Here is a 24,214-nt window from a genome sequence, read left to right on the forward strand (position 1 = left end):
CACACACACACACACACATTGCATTGAACATCTTGTATACAACATACAATACTCTGTCACATCAATAATAAGTAGGCAATGTTGTCTTGCTGTGCAGAAGAGAGGAAGAGCCAGGGGACCCCAAAGGACCCCCAACAACCGTTTTCTGTCCCCTCCGCACACTTCGTCTGACCCCCCGCCCCCAGCCAGTTTATACATAATGTTAATGATGGTAAATCAGTTAAATCTGAATTTTCACCCTAGGTGAGTTTAAAAATGTCATCATCCGGGACACATTTCCAGATTAGACACAGATATAACTCTGACTGCATACTGACTATAATTTGACCTACACCCACCCATTCTCCACTCCAGAAGTGCAGCATATCACAGTCCATTACTCATGCACCCCCAGCAGAACCACCTTTGGCATGGGCCAGCTGACCCTGACATGTGTGCCTTCTTTGGAATGCCTTAGTCTGGTAAAAGGAGGGCTACATAGGGTTAAATGCAAGACAAGGAGGCTGAACATCCACTGGGCATTTATACACTCTGGAAAAATTCCAAAAGCCCAATTAGGCTCACACAGGCTTGGGGATTTATGGTGGTGTCCAAATAGAAATTTCATTGAGCTATTTAAGCTATGGAGCTATCGTGGAGCATGGGGGCAAACATGTCATAGCGAGGGTGTAAAGGCCTCTTTGTGTGATGCCGCAGCAGAACCACTTTCGGCTCCTTAATAACGTTTTAGGCAGATGGTTCTTTGGGCAACTATTTTTGTAAACAAGATGCATAAGTGTCAAGAACTTTTTTAAGTTATGTAATGTAAACTTTCTTCAGATTTACATGGTACTTTAAGGAAATGTTGTTCTTCTGTCCCTCAAGCAACACTTTGCGGGTCCATTTTTTGAAGACAGAAGGCGGCTAAGGCCCAGTCCCATTTCATCCCTCACTCCTACAACTTAGACCTCAGTTTTGCGCATTCACGTCCGGGGTTAGGGTGTCCAAAAGCAGCGAGCTTTAAGAGATTTAGTTTATCATCTTAAGCATTTAATTATGCAAAATATTTGAAAGATTGGAGATATTCCTCTTCTGGTGTAGTGCTTTAATGAATGATAACCCATTTTAAAGCTTGGAAGTTTTTAAAGAGGTAATTTCAGTTCTTTATCCAAAAGGCTGGATTAGCCATCCCTGCCGAAAAAGGACCACTGGAAAGTGTTAGCATTAAAAACGAATGGTTTTCCTTTCTAATAGGAATTGGCTTAATGGTAGACCACTGTTTTCCGGTAGAATACATTTGGATCCCAATAGGAAACCATCAAATGCATTTCGAATGATTCATTGGTCACCTGTTGAATCATTAGGATGCTTTACCTTGTGATATCCACCCATTAAAGTAGCCACATTACAAAACCAATAGGAACCAACAGAAACACAACAGTTTCTGTTTTAAGCAGGTGTGTTAGAGCACCTGAGAGCAGGGATGATAGAAATGTTCAAAGCGAAAGGCTCCCCAGCGCTCCGGGCTCAATCACTGCCGAGCTAAAACTGAGGCTTCTTCTGCTTGCAGTTAGTGCCCGTCCCAGTGCCAGCAGTCATATCTGGGATTTGAGCCAGTGCATTCTGAAAGCGGGGCACTGTGTCGTGTGATAGGCTTTCATTCACAGGATCTTGTGTCAGAAGGAAGGCGTCCGTGAGACTGAAATACTGGCACACATACGGCGCTGGCACTGCCCTCGCTGGAGGGCATCACCAATTGGGTCAAAGCAAGAGGCCAAGCCAGAGGCCAGCCTAGCCGAGGTGCTTCCATTTCCTCCATGAGAAGAACAGTTGTTTTCAAAGGAGCCAATCAGAAGCAGGTTTGCTAAGCTACGTGACTAAAGTGTTCAAAGCTGCTTTTATAAATGAACGAGTGTAGGAGAAACCTTCTGACCTGGAGAGCAGAAACCCTCAGAAAGGCTGTATCCGTTGTTTATACAGTCTACAGGTCAAACAGAGGGGGTATTATCAGCACTCTGTCAAATCAGCTGATTAGCACTTCCCTGCGTAAATAGTCACACTCCTCTCTCATATACAGACACTACGGACAACCTTACCTTCACTCTCTCTGTTCTGGCTTTGTCTCGCTCTGGGATTCAGCGCTGTCTGATGCTTTATAGCAGGGCTGACAGCCTGTGTTAGCTTTTCAAGTCATCCAGAGTGAACTACTACTAGCTTAGAGGCTAGCAGACTTAGCTGGGACCAAAGTTTCAGTGTAAAGTAGCCACTAAGCATAACTTAAACATACGCTGTTGTCGGAAGAAAACCTCGGTAACTTTACAGGAGAAGGAAAAAACCTATTTTGCTTTTCATGTAAGTCAATGGAACCAGAGTTATTTACAAGTCATTTTGGGCCGTTTCCTTTAGTCCATTCATCATGAAATTTACACACAATGTAAAGGGCCACAAGTCTTTTCAAATTCTGTCAAAAACTGAAAAATGACAAAAATGAAGATACAAGGTTTTCTTCCCACAACAACGCAGAGTTACTCTATAGTTGTTGGCTTCAGATCATGACTACCTTTCAGTAGTGATGAAATTTGACCATTACAGTCTTCAGTTTGGGCCATAAATAGGGGGCAGTTGTGGGCTGGAGGTTAGGGAACTGGCCCTGTGCCGATCCCCAGTGCCTAACCCCCAATTGCTCCCCGGGTGCCGTGGATAGGGCTGCCCACCGCTCCGGGCAAGTGTGCTCACTGCCCCCTAGTGTGTGTGTATTCACTAGTGTGTATGTGGTGTTTCACTTCACGGATGGGTTAAATGCGGAGGTGGAATTTCCCCGGTTGTGGGATTAAAAAAGTATCACTTAAATCCCTAAACCTGCTAAAGCAGTGAGGAAAACACATTCAGGACAACGTTAATTTATTCTAGCTAGGATAAAATCCAAGTGATTCACTTGAATATTTTTGGCTGAGCTGGATTAAACATTGTTTTATTTGAAGCTTGTAACAGACAATAACTTACATTTTACCTTGCAGCAGTTGTAGTGTAACTTTTAGAAAAGAGCTCTGGCAAAGAGCTTCCACAGTCGGTAACATACCTAGAATGCCTAGCAGGGCGTCGAGCAAGCCAAAATTATTGGGGGGAGGTATGGGTGGTACAAAATTAGAGCAAACAGCATGGACTTCCATCCTTCCCCATAAATATAAGAGAAAATGACATCATTTTCAGCATTTTGACTTTGAATTTGGTGCAAATCTTTTAAAAACTTTACTAAATCAGTTTTTGTGCCTTGGTAATCTGCCCCTTGTTATTAGGGGAAATGCTATATATCTATTTAGAGATTTTCATGTCAGTTGTTTGTGCTGTTGTGCTTAAAAATGACACTCACTTCTACACTAACTTACACTGCTGCCACTTTTCTTGAAAAAGAGCTAAATCTTGTGTGCTTCATCCAAAAAGGGGCATAAATTCACATATAGACTATAGTAACAATCCAAACTAGTTTAGGGAGCATATGCAATAAAGCCATGGGTGGAAGGAACCTGCTAACATGGTCACAGCTGTATTGTAACACAATGCAGAGGAAGCCGTGTGAGTACAGATTATGACAAGTCATGAATAGATAGCGATCCAGAAAGGCTAAACAATCCGACTGAGGGATGGCTACTAACTTCAGCTGGTACTAGCCATAGCCAACTAATGCACTTAAGTGTGTGGAACTAATTGCATTTCCTTTTCACACATTTGAAATAGGGATCGATGCACCCCTAACCACTTCAGCAGCACATCATTCATCTACCGCTCAGCACTGGTGCAGGGAAAGGGGGTGTGTTACCTATGAGGTATGAGCTGTAACATAGTTAAAAGAATATGTTTGACTCATAAAATAAAATGACCATAACTATATATTATTAAAAAATAGCAATAAAATAAAATAACATAAAAATTACAGAAATCCGGTGGGGCACATGCCCTCCAGCGTGAATGGACTGGATTAGTAATGTAGAGTAATGATGAGTAATGTAGAGTAATGTACTAAAATCAAGATGTAATTGGCACGTTAGGCCTTCTGTCCACCTCCTGAAGGCCTCACCAATAGGAGAGCTCGATTGGGCAATTTCCTAGTATTTCAAGACTTTAATCTTTATGTTTCTGACTAAAACTTGAAATATGAGTAGTTTAACACTTAAAAAATGAACTTAAATTACAAACATGCTCCTATAAATCATTAGTCCCCCCCTCTGCCTGACAATAGACAATTCCAGCATGGTAGCATGGCCCACAATATTCCAAGATAAACATGATGTAGTGGTGAATTGTGTATATAAATCCAGTGCAATGAGACCTGAGAGCATTAAACAGGTAAACCCAACCACTTGCTTAATATTTGAGTTTAAACCCTCCCAGAATACCACCCCCCACCCCCACCACAACTGTTCAAACACTGCTGCTGGTCACAGGGTCAGATCACAAGCAACAAAATATCTGAGAAACGTGGTCTCCAAAGCACTAAAACTTTGAAGGAAGTGAGCAAGTGTGGGCTCTGACCAGGCCTTCAGGACGGCATGGCTAATTGATAAGACTGCAAAGTAACGAAGTGCTGTGCTGCTAAAGTCATCAGTGGACCTCCACTGAGTGCCACCAACGTTGTGCCAGGTCCCCAGACATGGACATCATCTAGTCACTGCTACAGAATGCATCTAGAGAATAAATGCTTGTTTATCAGAAATGTACAGTACTGTGTGAAAGTTTTAGGCATCTAAGCAAATGTTTAAACAGTTGACCTCAGCAGTGAGTTCATCACAGTATACATTAGAATAAAGTCGTATTCATAATTCAAATAAACAGAAAAACAATGAAAAGTAACAAGAATTTCTCGGGTCCATATTTTTCCTTGACACCTTCACAGCCGCCACAGAGACTCGATAATATCATCAATTATATCATGCGTACAATTTACTGAAGCACTGATTCATTATTTATTTATATATATAATCATTATTAAGTAACATTCTATACATTTTGTTTATTGAAATATTAACACTTTTCTTAGCAAATAAACACAAGCTACACAAATAAATAGATTTTGAAAATGTGTCTTGGGTGCCGAAGACTTTCACACAGTACTGTACATGTTTATTATTTTACATGAAGATGTAGATTTTAGATGTTTATGGTTGTTAATCATTAGAGATTTAGAGCAAAACATTCATTAAAAGCGTGCATCACCCATCTCTCTGCAGAATAAATATTAAGGTGTGTATGTATTTATATTAACCGTCAAGAGAGGGGAGAGACTTGGTGTAGGTGGGTGTATGTGAGCGATAGACTAGCCGTATGTGAGTGCAGCAGTATGGAGGAATGCAGGCCGGGCTAAGATTAGTCTGCCAGGGTCTGACATGACTGTCACTCTGCAGCGGCTGCTCTACAGCATACCACAGTGTCAGCAGTCACCTCCAGCCCCACCTACAAACAAATCAGTCAGCTAGCACAGACACAACTGTTATTTATTCCTTTCGGATGGGACAAGAATTAGGACAGAATTCCTAAAGCCAACTGGGTTTTAAACTGTTACCCTCAGAATGGTCCACAGTCATAGTGCTTGATATCAGTTAGAAGATAAACGCAGTTCTAAGACCCACAGTCTTTGTGAAGTCTCAGTAATTATGGTTCTATGTACTATATTTGTGTACAAAAGCAGGTTTGCTTTTATTTACCAGATCAGCCTGAGTAGCGAAGATGGTGGGACGCACAGAGGCTGCGACTTGACGCTCTCCTTTACGGTGCTTTTTATGTGCATTTTGTTCACCAAATTTCGTTGTAACTCGAGCAGTGACAATAAAGAATCTTGAATCTTGAATCTATAAGGTCATGGCACTCTGACCCATCAAACACCAACATCGCCTTTACACTGTTATAAGAACTAACAGGCCAAATAAAAAATTATGAAAAGGCTGAGAACATTCTAGAACAATGTGAACAGGGGTGAACATAGGAGAACATAGAAGATTGTGAACATAAAAGTATGTTCCAGAACAACGTGAACATGGGAAAACATTCTACAACAGTGAAAATTGGGAATTAATTTTAGAATGGGATGAGAACGTTCTAGGACAGCGAGGATGGGGAAAGCATTTTGGAAAGATGTGAAGTGGGAGAGCCTTCTAGAACATTGTGGATGTGGAAAACATTCTAGGACAGTGTGGAAAGGAAAACATTCTATAACAGTGTAAAGGGGAATTCATTCTAGAATAGTATAGATGAGGAGATCATTCTAAAGCAGCATGGATGAGGAGATCATTCTAAAGCAACGTGGATGGAGAGATCATTCTAAAGCAGTGTGGATGGGGAGATCATTCTAAAGCAGTGTGGATGGGCAGAACATTCTAAAGCAGCATGGATGGGGAGGTCATTCTAAAGCAGCATGGATGGGCAGAACATTCTAAAGCAGCGTGGATGAGGACATCATTCTAAAGCAGCATGGATGGGGAGAACATTCTAAAGCAGCGTGGATGGAGAGATCATTCTAAAGTAGCATGGATGGGGAGAACATTCTAAAGCAGCGTGGATGGGGAGGTCATTCTAAAGCAGCGTGGATGGACAGAACATTCTAAAGCAGCGTGGATGGGCAGAACATTCTAAAGCAGCGTGGATGGGCAGAACATTCTAAAGCAGTGTGGATGGGGAGGACATTCTAAAGCAGTGTGGATGAGGAGATCATTCTAAAGCAGGGTGGATGGGGAGATCATTCTAAAGCAGCGTGGATGAGGAGATCATTCTAAAGCAGCGTGGATGGGGAGATCATTCTAAAGCAGAATGGATGAGGAGATCATCCTAAAGCAGCATGGATGGGGAGGTCATTCTAAAGAAGCGTGGATGGACAGAACATTCTAAAGCAGCGTGGATGGGCAGAACATTCTAAAGCAGCGTGGATGGGCAGAACATTCTAAAGCAGTGTGGATGGGGAGGACATTCTAAAGCAGCGTGGATGAGGAGATCATTCTAAAGCAGAATGGATGGGGAGGACATTCTAAAGCAGCATGGATGAGGAGTTCATTCTAAAGCAGCGTGGATGGAGAGATCATTCTAAAGCAGCATGGATGGGGAGATCATTCTAAAGCAGAATGGATGAGGAGATCATTCTAAAGCAGCGTGGATGGAGAGATCATTCTAAAGCAGCATGGATGGGGAGATCATTCTAAAGCAGCATGGATGAGGAGATCATTCTAAAGCAGCATGGATGGGGAGGTCATTCTAAAGCAGCGTGGATGGACAGAACATTCTAAAGCAGCGTGGATGAGGAGATCATTCTAAAGCAGCGTGGATGGGGAGAACATTCTAAAGCAGCATGGATGGGGAGGTCATTCTAAAGCAGCGTGGATGAGTAGAACATTCTAGAAACGGTCTGACGATCACATGGTTTTGGTGTTTGTGGTGGTTGTTGTATGTCTCTAGACCAAATCACTTTTAAGCAGAAAATCATCTGAAGAATCTTACATCATCCAAACTACAACCTCATTAGGGGAAATTACTTAAATATGTGCTCTAGACTGTCGAATCAGATGCCAAAATATTTTTGCAGTAACTGTATTTGTCATTCATCAGGGACTCTTCATACTTGGTAAAGATCAACTGCTGTTTTCAAAAAAGGTTAAAAGAAACCCCAGTTCTGATATGAGAACCGTGATATATGTAACTGTGCGGTTCTGACGGTGTCTGTCCAGGTGTGTGGAGGTGGTCCGCTGTCTGGGGGGTGTGAGTGTGTTTGTGTGCAGTGTTCTGTCGTGTGTAGTTGATTCAGAGTTTGACCTGTGATCTCCGTCAGGTGCAGTGTGGGACAGAATGGAGTGGCAGGCCGTGGGCGGAGAAAACTGAGCTCATTCCTGCAGGAGACAGCTGTGCCAAGTGTGCCGAGTGTGCGTGTGTGTGTGTGTGTGCGCACGTGTGTGTGTGTGAATGTGTGTGTGGGCGGCTGGGAGTTAATATATGTGACTGCATAGATACAAGTATGCTGGATTTGACATTAGCAGCAGTGTGGAGCCGCGGGAAGTGCTGCTGCTCTTTACCACAGCCAGCTGCAGCTTATTACAGGCATTCAGAACAATGCAGTACTTTAGTCTCTTAAGGATTCCCTATTAAATGTATCCAGCGTTCATATTTCTGCAGTGTATTTGCTCTGAAAAGGGGCAGAAATGTACATTCAGTGATCATAACTCTGCTCCATCTGTGGGATTCACACGACTGTAGTATGTACAGTATGTACATATTACAAAATGACACTATTTCATATATTTCATCTACATATGTGCTTACAATTGAATAATTAATTTTCTTCCGTATGGGTAAAATGGTAACTTTACATTCATTATGATATTTTAACACAGTGTAAAGAACAGCTGGCATTATTAAATTGTGTAAAAAAAAAAAAAAATAATAATAATAATAAGGTTTTGTTATGACTGCCATGTTTTTTATGAGTTTTATTGTACAATACCATACAATGTTTTATTGTTAATTGTACTGCAACATTTAATCGATTTTAAACTTTCAGTGTATTAAATGGAGTATTCATATGTAATTCCTGGTTCCATAATAATAATGATAATAATCAGAGAACACAACATCCATTATTTCCATTATTTCCATTAACCCCTTAAATAGTCAGGGCCCACCAGCAGGCCCAAAGTTTTATTACACACTTCTATAACGTAAGATTAGCTCAACCAGTTTGCTGTGAAGTCTCTGTAGTTACTGAATAATAAGCCTTATTATGTAACAAGCCTGGGATTTTAAGAGGTTGAAATGAAAGACTGACTCGTCAGACCACAAAACACGTTTCCTCTTTGCATCAGTCCATTTCAGATGCGTTTGAGCCCAGAGAAGTCGGCAGCGTTTCTAGATGTTGCTGACATATTATCACCACTGTGTATAGTGTAGTCCTCACTTGCATTTGCGGATGCAGCGACGAACTGCGTTTATTGGCAACAGCTTGTTAGAGTTCCCAAACCCATCACGGAAGGGAAGAGGGATCGAAGGTCATTTCTGGATGCAGGTCAAAGTGAATTTACTAACAACTGCGGTCTGTTTTCATTTTCATTTCTCAGACTGTCCCGGCCTGAGGGTTGTATATGCATATGTAATATGCTTAGTATAAAGACTCTGACTCATCCATATACATGTCTGCAGGTCCTGAGCAGCCCCCCACCCAGGCAACATGACCTCAACCCAGCTGTGCTGTATCCATGGCGACAGAAGACTCCAGGTTTGGGCAGAATGAAGAGGGACTGGATCATCCCCCCTATCCGGGTCTCTGAAAACAGCAAGCAGGTCCCCGAGAACCTGGTTCAGGTAAATAACAGAAGAGGCTGATGGTACCGGTTCCTGTGATGTCAGAGCACACGAGTAGGCTGGATGCATTTGTCAGTGTATATGTGCACTCATTGGCATATATTTAAATGTTCAAAAACTGCACAGTTTAATATATTTAGCATATATATATATATATATATATATATATATATATATATATATATATACATATATATTTATTTTTTTAAACATCACATATGGATCATTGTCCATTCAGAGTGGGAATTCAGGTGTATATATTTTTCCCAAAACTAAAGAATCTTAATATGTCCATTAAACATCTCCTATTATCATATATGCAAAAAGGAGAGCTTCATTCCAGACATATTTTACAGTCATTGGTGTTGTATGAATATGGTGTAACATCAGTGACTCCAGTGACATTCTGGTTAAAACTGAGGATTTTGTAAATTGGCTGGCTCATTGATGGTCAGGTAACGCTGTGCAACTTTTTAAAATCAGTTATAAAAATGACATATGTGGCATTATTTTGACACAAGTTTAATTAGTTAAATTGTAAGAATAAATTAATGAAATATAATAAGCAAGTGTGACCCGCCTTCTCATGCCTTGAGGCGTGAGCCTCGACTCGAAGAAGCAGTTTAACAGAGCTGAAAATACTGTGTTCAAGTGTCACATAAGAGTCCTGATAACACCAGCGGCCAAATTCTCTGTGACAAATGAATTGTTTTGAATAAAATCCATATTTTTTAAATGTAGTGTAACGTTAATGACATAAAAAGGAAACAGGAATCTGTTTTACATACATTACTAAGTTAAGTGTCTTAAAAATGTTTTATATCAAAATAGTTTCTCAAATGTTGAAAATTGTTTCGGTGATAAGCTGTTTGACAGACGCAGAGCGACAGTGAAACTGGATTAAAAAAGTATTATTTAACCTTATGTCAGCTGGTGTACATAGTAAGGTACATACTGTACATGTAAAGATACATACTGACTTTTAGAGCTGTGCCTCATATTTTAAGCCCTAAAACCTTTGTGCAAACCACTACAATTGGAGAGAGACACATACATTCTAGTGTGTGGTAGAAACGGTCATCCTTGAGAGCAAAATAACGTAGACCAAAACTGTGAGACGCACAGAGAACAGAAAAAAACCAAAAAGAAAAGAACGTTAACATGATGGAGAAATCCACCAACGCAAGGCCACAAACAAAGAGAAGACAAACGCTATGCTGGTGTGTCCTCTGTGGAGGATGTGTTAACGTATTTTTTCCTTAGAAAATCAGCAAAATAGGGCTGACCAGGGGCGCCAAGACTTTTGCACACGGCTGTATGAAAGAAAACTTAACATCTATAATGAACGGTTTTACATATGTTATCAAAACCCTTAAAAATAGAAGCTTTTATTTCATTTTATTTTATCTTAACATTAATGTACACGACCAGCACGTTTCTTCTCTTTGTCATGTTTGGTCAGATATTCAGTGTAAAGCACAGCTTGTTGTTGCAAATGTGCTCAGAAAAGTGAATCAAGCAACTTACAAACTGCAAACACTGCACGTTAATACTTGTTGACCTTATCTACAGTTGCAGTTTAGGTTAAGGTAACAATGTCCACACCTGACTGACTCCACTTATAATTCAAACTTTATCAAATTAAAATAATGACCAAATAATAGTAGAATAAAAATGGGTTGTCATGACAGCAACGATACCTCCAACTGTTCCAAACAGAAGATGACTAAAGCTCACGTCTCTTTTTCCGTTTACTGACCTCATCCCAACTTCAGGGCTACAAGCACATCTGTCGCAGCGCCGCGTTCTCCTCACACATTCCTGATCAGCTGCTCACTGAGTGCCTTTAACACGTTCCATGCTTCTCCTCGCAGATCAAATCAGACAAGGTCTTCACTGGAGAGGTGATCTACAAGCTGGAGGGCCCCGGGGTCGACCAGGAGCCTAAAGACCTCTTCGAAATTGATGACAAAACTGGATGGATCAAGAGTAAGATACCCCTGGACAGGGAGAAGTACAAGAGCTTCACGGTAAGTCCAGGGCCGTAAATAGCAGGACGTTCCTCTACCCTCCAGCCGTTTCATGGTTTGCGGGTTGAGTGTTTTAGATGGAAATAACACCTAACAGCCTCACATGCTGTAAATATTTTACAGAGGAGTCACTCGAGACTGCAGTCTCACTAGTTTAATAAAGATTTATTTCAATGAAGGAAGTTTTGATTCACTTGTTTCACTTCGTGAGATGAGAGAAATGGGTTTAACTTGTTTGTTTGCAGCTCAAAGCCTTCGCGCTGTCCCCCAGTGGAGAACGTCTGGAGAACCCCACCACTATCGAGATTTACGTACTGGATCAGAATGACAACAGACCGATCTTTACCCAAGAGGAGTTTATCGGTGCCGTGCCAGAATTCTCCATTCCAGGTAAGCAACACTCGAAGGTAATTCCACACATAGACACATCCCTGCACTGCACTCAGTGAAATGTGTTATTGCATAAAAAGAGAAGTTTAGTCAAAATAAATAATAACTTATGCAATTTCCCCCCTTAACCCGAATGGAGCCAAAACATATTTATCTAAAGTCTAGAGTTTAAACAAGGGTTAAACACAGCTAACAAGACATGGACGCATAGACCCCAGTTAGCATCATGCAAACGGCAGCAGTGTTCAGTATCCCTAACAGACTCATGTAGTTTCAGACACTCTATAGACTAAAGTAGAGAAGAAAAGCAGGCGTCATGGCTAAATGCCTAAAATGCAGTACAAATGGATATTAACCTTTTGGGTCATGGATAAAAGTTTAGAGTAAACTCTAAACTTGCACTACATTGTATTACTTGTATTACCGATCTGCTCTGTCTACCAACCTGTCTAAGTCTGTCTAAGTCTAAGGATGGTGCTGGAGCCTAGGCCAGCGATCATTGGACGGATGGCAGGAAAGCAATTCTGAAGCATTTCTGTTGGTCCAATCATCATGAAATCTCCATACAGTGTAAAGGACACCTTCTAGCTCAAATTACGCAGAAAACCCACAAAGAATAGAGACACTCTTTTTGGACAGTGACGATACAGAACACACGTACAGCATACGGGGTGTCCAAAGTCCGGCCCCACGGCCAAATGCAGCTCACGGCCAGATTTTAATCGGCCCCCGGCTTCTGTTTTCCAGTGTATTATAAGTGGCCCACCAGTCAGTACATTGCAGTTCTTCCTTTCACCTGATGGTGGCAGCTGACCAGACCTGCAGCTTCATTTAGTAAACAAAATTTAGTCAAGACTCAAACGAAACACTGAGAACTGGCGATCTTGGCGAGATGGAAAACTTCCCAGAGAAAATTCAGTAGTTTGGTGAATATTAACCCCTTAAGGTCGAACTGCATTTATTACATATGTGAAGAACATTAACTAACAAAACCAAAAATACATAGAGTTTTGTTTAGTTTGTCTCACAAATAATATTTTTCAACAAGTAAACACTTGAATATGAATACGATTATTACATTAGACGTGTTGTATTTGTTGCTTTTAAACCATTTAATTATTTATAATTGATCCAAACTGCTCTGAAAGAACAATCCAACAAAAAAGAAGCCTTGTGCATCGTTTATACAGTGATAGAGAACACGGTAGTGCACAGAAAGCTCAGATTCTATTCGTGGTGTTTTGAAAACTTCATATTTTGAATTTGTGAATAATATTTTGGCCCACAGTACAATCTGGCCCTCTTTGAAAAAGGTCTGGACACCCCTGGTCTAGGCCCTGGCTGTTGGGCTACAGCGCTGCGTAATAATTGTCATTATTGTAAAAATGCCATTACCACTGTAAGAAATATGATTCCCCTCAGTATGATAAGACTGTGAAAAGCGTTGTGTACCAAATGTCTTTTAGAACTAACCCACTTTTCTTTTTCCCCTTTCTCTTCAAGTTTATTTGCAAGTGTCACGTTCAAATAAATGAAAAGGGTCACAGTAACACTGCGAGTGTAACAAATGTAGTGAGCAGCAAAAACAACGAAGGTGACAAAAGGTCCAGCATTACTTTGTCTTCTGACCATAAACCAATGAACCAAATCTCCCATTCATACACAGGCTGCTAACTGCCATAGCGAAAAACACAGTGTACAACAGTTCGTTTTCTTCAGATTTTTGTTTTTTCACTTTAAAGATGAGTTAGAAATGTTCCTGGAGTGTTACTGTCTCCATACTGCCTCCATACTGCCTCCATACTGTCTCCATACTGTCTCCATATCCTATCCATGCTGTATCTGTACTGTCTCCATACTGTCTCCATACTGCCTCCATACTGTCTCCATACTGTCTCCATATCCTATTCATATTGTATCTGTACTGTATCTGTACTGTATCTGTACTGTCTCAATATTGTATCTGTACTGTATCTGTACTGTATCTGTACTGTCTCCATACTGTCTCCATACCCTATTCATACTGTATCTGTACTGTATCTGTACTGTATCTGTACTGTCTCCATACTGTATCTGTACTGTATCCATACTGGAGCCCACAGCTGTTCTTACTTGTAAAGCAGTTTTCAGCACTCCCCTCCCTCCTCTACTTCAGAATCATCAAGCAGCTTTACTAAGTGAATTACCATCCTTAATGCTGTTTCTGTATGTTGTGTGTCCAGGTACATCAGTGCTGACCATATCTGCAGTGGACGCTGATGATCCATCCACAGATAATGCAGTGCTGAGCTACTCCATCAAAGCTCAGGAGAGCTTCCCGCCTTTCAGCATCAACAAGACCATGTTCGGCATCAATAACGAAACAGGGGTCATCTACACACGGGACGTGGGACTGGACAGAGATGTAGGTTCAGTCTGAAAAGGAACATGTTTTTGTAACGGGGAGCGAGGAGGTGGACTCACATGCTGAGATGAGCAAGATTTATTAAGGGCAAATCCAAAATTAGGGTCGAGACAGTCCAGGGTCAATGAGCCAACACAGATAGATCGGGGACCAGACATGACATAAACCAGAATCAAACAAACACCAGTACAACCAACGACAAGGATCAGGGATGGAGTCATGAAACGAGGGGGCAGGACTAGAAAACCAAAACAAACACACATGGACTGGGAGGGGCCAATCATGACAGTTTTTTTTATTATTTAGTTTCTAAATAAATAACAAACTTCTATGCTCTTGTATAAAATAAATCTATTCTGGTTCTGGTTAACTATGGATTACAATAGTTTAGAAGTCTGATACAATACTAGCTTCCCTGTAATGGACTGGCGACCTGTCCAGGGTGTATCCTGCCTTCCACCCAATGACAGCTGGGATAGGTTCCAGCTCCACCCGTGACCCAGAAGGATAAGCGGTTTAGAAGACAATACTAGCCCAAAAATTGGCCAGTGGTGGAGAGACCAAACATTTATTTGCTCACAAATATAATATTTTTAGCCATGCCGTGACTAAAGTACAGAGAAAGGTCACCCAGATAACAAGCATATATCGGTCCGCTGGCTTAATGAGGTCGGCACCCTGCTGACTGCATTCCACAGCTGGTCCACCCTCGGACCACCCAGATTACAGTCCTGCATACAAGCTCTACCTGGTGTTTAATGTGAGGACTGCTTAGGCAGCTAGTGTGATGTTTTGGAGTAAATAGAAATCTTTGTATTAGAGCTCCTGATTGAGGCTTTAAACAGAGACTGTATTACAAAGCAGAGTCATCTGGTTTCAGTTCAGTTCAGGAATTTCTCACATGATTGTCTTTACATTTCATGCGTCATCAGGTGGTCCAGTCTTTCCAGCTGAGCCTGGAGGTGGCCGACATGTCTGGTTTGGGCCTCACCAGCACCGGCCGCGCCACCATCTACATCACGGACATCAACAACCACGCCCCACAGTTCCAGCCTACAACGGTATCTGTACTGCACACCCAGCTGAGAGTCTGTTCAAAAACTCACAGCTGTTAACTTCTGATCAAGCACTGCAACCTGATGATGATGATGATTATTATTATTATTATTATTAATAATAACAATAATAACAATAATAATAAAATGCAATAATAATAATAATAATAATAACTGCAATAATAATAATTATTGTTGTTGTTGTTGCTGTTGTTGTTATTGTTGCTGTTTTGTTGTTGTTGTTTATTATTATTATTGTTTATTATTTATCTAGCATGTTTCATTTTCTGTTGCACGATCACGAATCACAGGAAGCTGAACAAAATATTAGAAATTACAACAAACAAGCAAAACAGGATAATAACATAACAGCATGCAAATGTTTATGCACCCCTGGTTGAACTGCCTGTATTGCTGTTGTGTGGGATGTCATTTACATTCACATCCCATTCTAAATCCATTGGCATTTTAAATGTATATTTATACATTTTCATACAGGGTTACTGTTTATTTGCTTCATTTAACCAGTTACGGCACAGTTTATATTTGTGTTACACTCAGTAAATGAATAGAAACTGTGCTCTAAAATTAGATGAAAATGCCATATTTACATGTGCTCTCTTTGGATAATATGTTAGTTTGAACTTATTTTCACTTAGAAAATCAACAAAACATTTCACTGTGGGTGTTCGTGCTTTGCCTATGATTGAATTAAAAAAAAACATTATATAATATAAGAATAAAAAAGTAAAAGAGATCCAACTAACTGTTCTGCTATGAAGATCATGAAATTTACACATAATGTAAAGGGTATTGTTTTTTTTTAATTATGTGGAAAAAAAAAAATATATATATATAGATAGATAGATAGATAGATAGATAGATAGATAGATCATTTTTACATAGGGAGGCCAAGGCGGTGTTAGGAGTCTTGCCCAAGGACTCCTATTGGTATAGTGTAGGGTGTTTGCCCAGGTGGGGGATTGAACCCCAGTCTACAGTGTAGAAGGCAGAGGTGTTAACCACTACACTAACCAACCACAGATAGATAGATAGATTAGTTTAATATTTTAGTGTATATACTGCATGAACAAACGTGTGAACACCTGTTTCCATCCTGTGGTTGCAGTACAATATGTTTGCGATGGAGAATAAGGTGGGGCTGGATCTGGGCAGAGTGAACGCTACAGACAAAGACCAGAGGAATGGAGAGAACTGGAGGATCGTTTACTCTATAAGAGGAGATGCATCTGGAAACTTTGCTGTTCGGACAGATCGCGCCACCAACCAGGGCATCATCTCTGTAGTGAAGGTAAATAATCCGTCCCATCAACAGCAGCAATGCAGGTTTGACTTTTCTATGTTTTGTATAATTGAGTGCTTGAGATGTAAACAGAGTCGTTCAGAGTGGTTTGGTGTGAGATGGTTGATTGTAGAAAGTCAAATGTCTTTACAGTGGTGGTGATGGGAACCAGGTGATGCCATGACTACAACACAAATATAGCCATTTTATTTCCAAAAACAAAACAGCAGAGTTTTATATGTGATATTGATGATGGAAAATAGTGATAAATCTGATACAGTAAGTTTTCTTTGGGGACAACTTTGCCTCATTATTTATTCCTACATGTGTCACTCCATCATTGAAGGGTTTTATATATTTGTTTCAGTCCAAAATCTTCCCAAAATGATCCTAAAATGGGTTCTCAGACCTCAGGCAGTGAATTCATAACCATTTCATGTGGTAGCTTTCTGTGAGGGAGCTTTTAAAGGTGGACGTCTGGTCCCTATCACCACCACTGTGAATAATTCCGACTCGGTCAGTTTCTCTGGAACAGAGCATTTCACACCAAGCCACTCTGAATGACTCTGTTTACATCTCAACCACTTAATTTTGCAGAACTTCATTGTCCCTTTAATAATGCTGTTATATGATATGACATACAATGCATATTAGAGCTACATCGAATTGAGATATTCATGTGATCTAAAATAAGCAGTTTATTGATTTCGGTCACAAAAGGCCATTATTCCAATATATGTCAGATTTTTGATTCAATGGATTTTTTATATATTTTATAAATTGTAATAAAATGATTGACTGCATTTTTGATATGTACATAGAAATATAATCACAATATGAGTATTTTGTCCATATTGTGCAGCCCTACTGTAAATCCATCCTCACGGTGAAGTAATCAATCTGATAACACTGTCGCCCTCTATTGGTCTACTGTAGACCGGCATGCTTCAAAACACTTGGTACAGAAGACGCATCAGCTGAACTGGTTCCACATCACTGTTTCTCTTAAAAGGTCTATATAGACTATATCTCTCCCTTATATTAACTACATTTCCCACAATTGTCTTGCAGCCGCTGGACTATGAGTCTAAATCTGAATACCAGCTCACAGTGATAGCAGAGAATGAAGTTCCTCTGAGTACCAAAGCGCCATATGAACAGACCAGCACTGCCACCGTCACCATCCGCGTTCTCAATGAAAACGAAGCTCCTCGTTTCTATAGAAACCCCATCCAGGTGTCTTTCCCAGAGTCCACCGCACCGGACACTGTCCTGGCCTCAGACATCGCCCATGATCCTGACAACGCCAAGCTCAAGTAAGACTGACCTGTCTGCTGGCTACTGTTGAGCTGACACACTTATCGAACTCCTGAATATCTGCAGTATTGCAGCAATGTCTTGAATGACTGCTTTATTAGTTTATTGATTTTACTGGACCACTTTCACATTTTAAAACAAAAAGCACTACTTGCAATGTAAAAGGGGTTATGTCATAATATAAAATAATAAAAATAACCAGAAATAGGTAGAGACATCACAAAAACCCTAATTAAAACCCTATTATTTCCATTGTCTAAGGGTCCAGCCGGCCCCGCCTGCTGCCAGTAGAGGGCGACAGCGGCGAGGAGCCACGGACTAATCAGACTAACCTGACACACCTGTGGCCTCCCCTACTTAAGGCTGTGGTAAATGACAGTGCTTGTCACACCTTTGTAGAGGGGTGACCGGTACGGTACATAGTGTTTGAGAAGGTAAAGAAACTAAACAAAACTGCCCCAAGACCAAAAAGGAAAATAAAAGAGGGCTGAGAAATTAAATTGTCTCAAAAAACAAAAAGAGAGTAATTGCCCCCAAATTACTCACAGCAACTAAAAAAAATCTAAGCCGTGCAAAAGTATTTGCTCCTTGAAGAGCAAACCGGCTGAACCTAAAGCTGACCTTCCTCTCACACTCGCAGAGGAAGTGCCTTGTTTTCTGTTTGTCTTTTATTTCACCCTTCTCTAACTCGGCCTTTGTTTGAGCACGCCGCGCTTGGCGTCTCCTTGGTTTGCCGTTCTCATTTCCGCCTTCCTTGAGGTGCTTTGCCTGTGGCCCCCTGTGCACCCCAGTGGTGCAGCAGTAACGCCGTGGACCGCCGACCATTACAGCGGTGGTTCAAACCTGGGTCTGGGTTGCCTCCCTAGCAACAATAATAACTGCCCCTATATATAACTTGCCCCTATATATCTTGTTACCCTTTTTGCTGGGTTTCAGTTCTGCACTTGGGTCCGCCTGCCCACCGTCCCGTAACACATTGTGGCGTGTAATATAGAGATATTAATATTTAACCTAGCAGGATTCCTCATTCGGCTGGATTGCCTAAAACATGGCTGTGTACAACATTGGCTTCTAGCCAAAAAAGTACACTGTAAATTTTTTTTTACCAATATTACTGTAATTACTGTAAAAATTACTGTAAAATCGAATGCTTTCATTTCTTTGACAAGACGCTGGAGCTGTATCTCTAGTAATATATCATTCTATACAGCAATCTACTGTATTTAAAAAATACAGTAGGCTTCTGTAAATTTACAGCGTTTTTTTACAGTCTAAAATTGTGCTTCTGCAATAACTGGGATCTCTGAAACTGTAGTGTTCATCAGAGTGTAGACATGGACCTGCATGATTTACTATGTCAGGTAAAAATCTAAAGTGAGCAAACACTTAACATCACATAGTGCTCTAAATGCTAGAAGATTTTTTTGGTCTAAATGTTGTGCTGGGGTGGATTTTAAGGGCTGTTGTGCAGCAAAGTGAACTCAGTCTGGATTATGGCTGAGAAAAGCTCTGTGGAGTGAACATTTGATGTTTGACCTGTGCCGTCTATCTGAGAGCTCCCTAAAGATTTGTTTTCCTGTTTTACCTCAGGTTTGAGATTACTCATGATCCTGAGAGGTGGTTACGGATCAACCGTGATACTGGAGAGATCATTGCCAGGAGAACCTTCAACATCCGCTCGCCCTACGTGAAGAACAACAAATACACAGCGCTGGTCAAGGTCACTGACCTGGGTGAGTGTCTGATTATATGGGACAGGTTTAATAGTAAACTCTGTGTAATCACTATTGTTAAATACTATAAATGATAAAGTAACCCCTGTGAGTTACTCGGTAACCACTATGAATTACTCAGCAATCAATATGAATTACTAGGTAACCCCTGTGAGTTACTCTGTAACCCCTATGAATTACTCAGTAACCCCTGTGAATTACTCAGCCATCAATATGAATTACTCAGCCATCAATATGAATTACTCAGCAATCAATATGAATTACTCAGCAATCAATATGAATTACTCAGCCATCAATATGAATTACTCAGCCATCAATATGAATTACTCAGCAATCAATATGAATTACTCAGTAACCCCTGTGAGTTACTCAGCAATCAATATGAATTACTCAGTAACCCCTGTGAGTTACTCAGCAATCAATATGAATTACTCGGTAACCCCTGTGAGTTACTCTGTAACCACTATGAATTACTTGGTAACCCCTATGAATTACTCAGTATCCACTATGAATTACTCAGTAACCATTACGAATTATTGAGTAACTACAATGTATTTTTTTAGTAATGATTTAAAATTATTTAGTAGCTATAAATTTGGTTGCTACTGCAAATTGGTGAGTAACTGTTTTAAAAATGTCAAATGTTGTGTAATTCTGTGAGTGAGGAGCCAAATTGTGGACCCACACACTGATCATTAGTGTCACTGACCTTTAGAGCTGTTATTAATCATTGACTGCCCATCACTCATCTCCAAATGACCCCTCATCTCAGATGCTGGTGGCACTTCAGCCACGGCCTCGCTGGAGATCACTCTGTGGGCGACGAATGATTTCCCACCTGTTCTGGTCCCTCTGAGCGGCACCGTGTGCAGTGACAGAGAGCCTGGCCGGCTGGGTCTGCTGTTGACTGCTATGGACAATGACCTGTCTCCTCACGCTGACCCCTTCAGCTTCGAGATGGCTGATGCAGACATGGCTGCCAACTGGACCATCATACCACTCAATGGTAAAAAATGAGCAAAGAAGCTCTGATAAATAACCTTTAAATCTCATTTTTCCCAGACTTTTGCACAGTACTGTATATTAAATATAATAAACACAGCATTTTTCTCATTTCCAGAAAGCCACGCGATGCTGCAGCCTCTGATTGACATTGGCTGGGGTGAGTTCTCCATCCCCATCACTGTCTCGGATTCAGGCTCCCCTGCCCGCTCCTCCAACGCCCTGGTCAACGTTACAGTGTGCCCGTGTGACAGGGCTGGACAGTGCACGGCCTTCACAGCTGCAGCCATTTTCGGATCAAAAGTGGGCATCAGCTTCATCGCCCTTATGATCATCATGGCCAGCGCTGCTCTCCTGTTGCGTAAGTACACAAGAGTGTCTTTTGAACTCCACAGTTGGGGTCAGTTCATCCATCCCAGGCTTGTCTAGTGTTATTACAGTCATTTAGCTGTACATGTCATTTCAATTACATGCTGTTAGTTTAACTGAATTTCCTAGTTCACTGTGGAGTTATAGTTCAGATTTATTTCTGCTTCTCTCACTTTACAATCACGTGTCTGTTTGACTGCGTGGTACATCAACAGGTTTGAGACCGCACTTAAAATTCAAAGCATGACTAGAAGGGAAAAGTGTGTGAATGGACATTTAAGCTGGCTGGACAAAGATGTTGCTATAAAATCCCAGGTAGTCACTAAGGGTATTGCTAGGCTGTTTGTAGGCTTTGCTAGGGTATCCCAGGTGATCGTTAAAGTGCTGTTCGGCCATTACAGCGTAATCTGAGGCGTATGCCAAGTTGTCACTATGGTATCCCAGGTGGTTGCTAATGCTAATTCAGTTGTATAATGTTGTTTATATAATGTTTGTATAATGTTATTGGGGGCAAAACCTTGTATCTCCATTTTTGGAGTTTTTCATTTTTTGCCATAATTTGAAAAGGCCCTTTAAGATGTGTCAAAATTTCATGATGAACGGACCAAGAGAAATGGTGCAGAATTATTTGGAAAAAAATTTTTATCTATTTTTGCACGCACACACGCGCATACACACACACGTATGTATGTATGTATGTACGTATGTATGTGTATATTACACTCACTGGCCACTTTATTAGGTAATTCAATTGCATAGCACAAATAGCTAATCAGCCAATCACATGGCTGCAACTCAATGCATTTAGGCCTGTAGAGGTGGTCAAGACAACTTGCTGAAGTGCAGACCGAGCATCAGAACGGGGAAGAATGGGGATTTCAGTGACTTTGAACGTGGCGTGGTTGTTGGTGACGGGCTGATCTACTGGGATTTTCATGCACAACCATCTCTAGGGTTTACAGAGAACGATCCGAAAAAGAGGAAATATCCAGTGAGCGGTCAGTCTACAGCATAGAAGGCAGAGGTGTTACCCACTACACCAACCAACCACTCATTAAAATGTACTTAAAATAAAAAATTATGAACAAGAGTAATTAAACAAAACATACGAAGAGGCAAGAAAAATATTCAAAATATTTGGAACAAATAAACAACCAAAGTCAGTGGTGTTTAATGCTTTTACCTGGATTATTTAAGTAGCATTAGTTTACAGTAGCACATACAGGCCACCTGTAAACCTCTTATATGTATCTTTTTTCTCAGTGCTGCTTCTCCTGGCCGTGGCTGTGAGGAGCTGCACCCACCGCAGCCTGAAGAAAGGAGGAGGACTGCTGGTGGGCGAATCGGACGACGACGTGCGCGACAACGTCTTCAACTACGATGAGCAGGGCGGAGGAGAGGAGGATGAGGTGTGTGTGTGTGTGTGTGTGTGTGTGTGTGTGTGTGTGTGTGTGTGTGTGTGTGTGTGTGTGTGTGTGCTTTAATATATGGGAGCCATGAGTTGAATGTCAGGGCCAGTTAGTTTGAAACAGTCAGCTGTGTGGAGCTGGCAGGGTCCAGCCAGGGAGTGGACAGCAGCAGGTGGGGTGTGGTGAGTGTAAGGCATATGAATGTGAAACAGCGATACAGTCTGGGTGTGAGTTAGAGATGCTGAATTAGCTGGGGGAATCCAGATGACACACTGAGGCTCCATTCAGTCCCACAGCCGGACAGACCAGATACCTTTAACCCATTCGTGTCCAGCAAGGAAATTTAGTGTGATAAGTAATACCACAGAACGTTTGACTGGTATGTTTTATATTTTACGGGGAAATTTAAATGTAGAAATAATAGATTTTCTGTTATGTTATTTAAAAAAGTTATCCTTTGTGAACAAACATGTAATTCATTTAACAATAAGTGATAAAAGCTCCCTCTTCAGCTATGTGGCTGGACTGATTCAAAACATTTCTACAGATTTGTGCTCAGTCAAGCTCACAGACCATAAGGACCAATGCAAAATTAGCATTTAAAAGTAATTGATGTTAATATACGATTGTTGGTTTAAGGAATAGTTTTGATGGAAAAAAAATAACAAGTGACACGTTTTGCTGCTTTAGTTTTAAACTGCAGCTACAAGGCTAATGTTGCTAATGTTGCACTATAAGTCAAAAGTCACCCAAATCTTTTTCAAACATTTCTCCCCAAAACTCGCAATTCACGCAAATCTCATCTAGGTCTTCGTTAAAGTCATGCAAATTTGTTGTTGTGAAGTATAATTGAGCTGATTCTGCAAGGCACTCGGAATGATCACAACACAACAGCTACACAGATGTTTTGTTCATTTTTATACTGCAAAGTAAACCATACTGTGTCCTAAGCCACATCAGCAACACTGCGCAACCTTAATGAAGGCCGGGATGGGGTTTGAGCATCTTGAGAGAAGTTGTGGGCTGTTTTTATGATATGGTACCTTTTCAGATTTCAGCTTTTCATTTTACTGCAGCTTGTTGCAAATTTAAATCAAGAATATTGTACATATTTGATTCTGATTAAATCGGTTAAATATGATCTTTCACAGCCCAGCAGGCTAATAATGGACACACTGTTTATAAGAACAGAGGGTAAATTTTAAATAAGACTGTTATAAGTTTGTGTACATCAGCTGCCTATACTGGGAATGAAGCAGTGAGTCTCTGTACTGTGAACTGAATTTTAACAAACCAAATCACCAAAATGAATCGCATTAACATCACTTTTCCAGAATGCGTTCAACATTGATCTTCTGCGGACCCCAAGTGACATGGTCCCTCCCCCTGAAACCGTTGGCCAGCCGGGCTCCGGCCTCCCGAAACACAACCAGCCACTCAGGAAAGACGCGCCGTATAACCTGCCCTCGCCGAGGTATCCACGGAAAAGGCCAGCCAACCCTACCGACATCGAGGACTTCATCAATGATGTGAGTGAGAAGGAAGAAGCACAAATCACCTCAGCCTCACTCTTAGTGGAAGGCATGAGGACGAGAGAGTGCTCTTCATAAGCTCCTCTTATTTAGGACAGAGTGGCTTTTCTAGAAGGGAACTCTGACTTACAGTTGATTTCTTTAGGAAAGCAGATTTCTTCTTTCCTCTCATTAATAATCGCTTAACGTTGTGTATTTGTAAATTAACTCTTATTCTCCAGGAATATTTTGGTTTGTCCATCTGAATTTACGAGAACAAATCATAAGGTAAATTATTCAGTAACTGCATGAAATAAATGTCAATTCTTATCTTTTATTCATTTTTTCCCCTCAAATGAACAGAACGTGTGTTTTATGATCT

General features: G+C 40.9%; 1 protein-coding gene across 1 annotated transcript in view; it reads left to right on the plus strand.

Annotated features, from left to right (window-relative positions):
- The window catches only part of cdh15 (cadherin 15, type 1, M-cadherin (myotubule)), a 28,761-nt gene that overhangs the window by 2,274 nt on the left and 2,273 nt on the right, over nt 1-24,214 (plus strand). The window contains exons 2-14 of the mRNA XM_037534310.1: nt 7,787-7,877; nt 9,148-9,309; nt 11,184-11,339; nt 11,585-11,729; nt 13,952-14,133; nt 15,066-15,194; nt 16,318-16,500; nt 17,563-17,807; nt 19,399-19,541; nt 20,314-20,547; nt 20,662-20,904; nt 22,176-22,321; nt 23,656-23,850. Coding sequence (XP_037390207.1) covers nt 7,787-7,877; nt 9,148-9,309; nt 11,184-11,339; nt 11,585-11,729; nt 13,952-14,133; nt 15,066-15,194; nt 16,318-16,500; nt 17,563-17,807; nt 19,399-19,541; nt 20,314-20,547; nt 20,662-20,904; nt 22,176-22,321; nt 23,656-23,850 — 2,254 coding nt within the window. The remainder of the gene's footprint in view (nt 1-7,786; nt 7,878-9,147; nt 9,310-11,183; nt 11,340-11,584; nt 11,730-13,951; nt 14,134-15,065; nt 15,195-16,317; nt 16,501-17,562; nt 17,808-19,398; nt 19,542-20,313; nt 20,548-20,661; nt 20,905-22,175; nt 22,322-23,655; nt 23,851-24,214) is intronic.

The sequence above is a fragment of the Pygocentrus nattereri genome, chromosome 25 (genome assembly GCF_015220715.1).
Source record: "Pygocentrus nattereri isolate fPygNat1 chromosome 25, fPygNat1.pri, whole genome shotgun sequence".
NCBI lineage: Eukaryota > Metazoa > Chordata > Actinopteri > Characiformes > Serrasalmidae > Pygocentrus > Pygocentrus nattereri.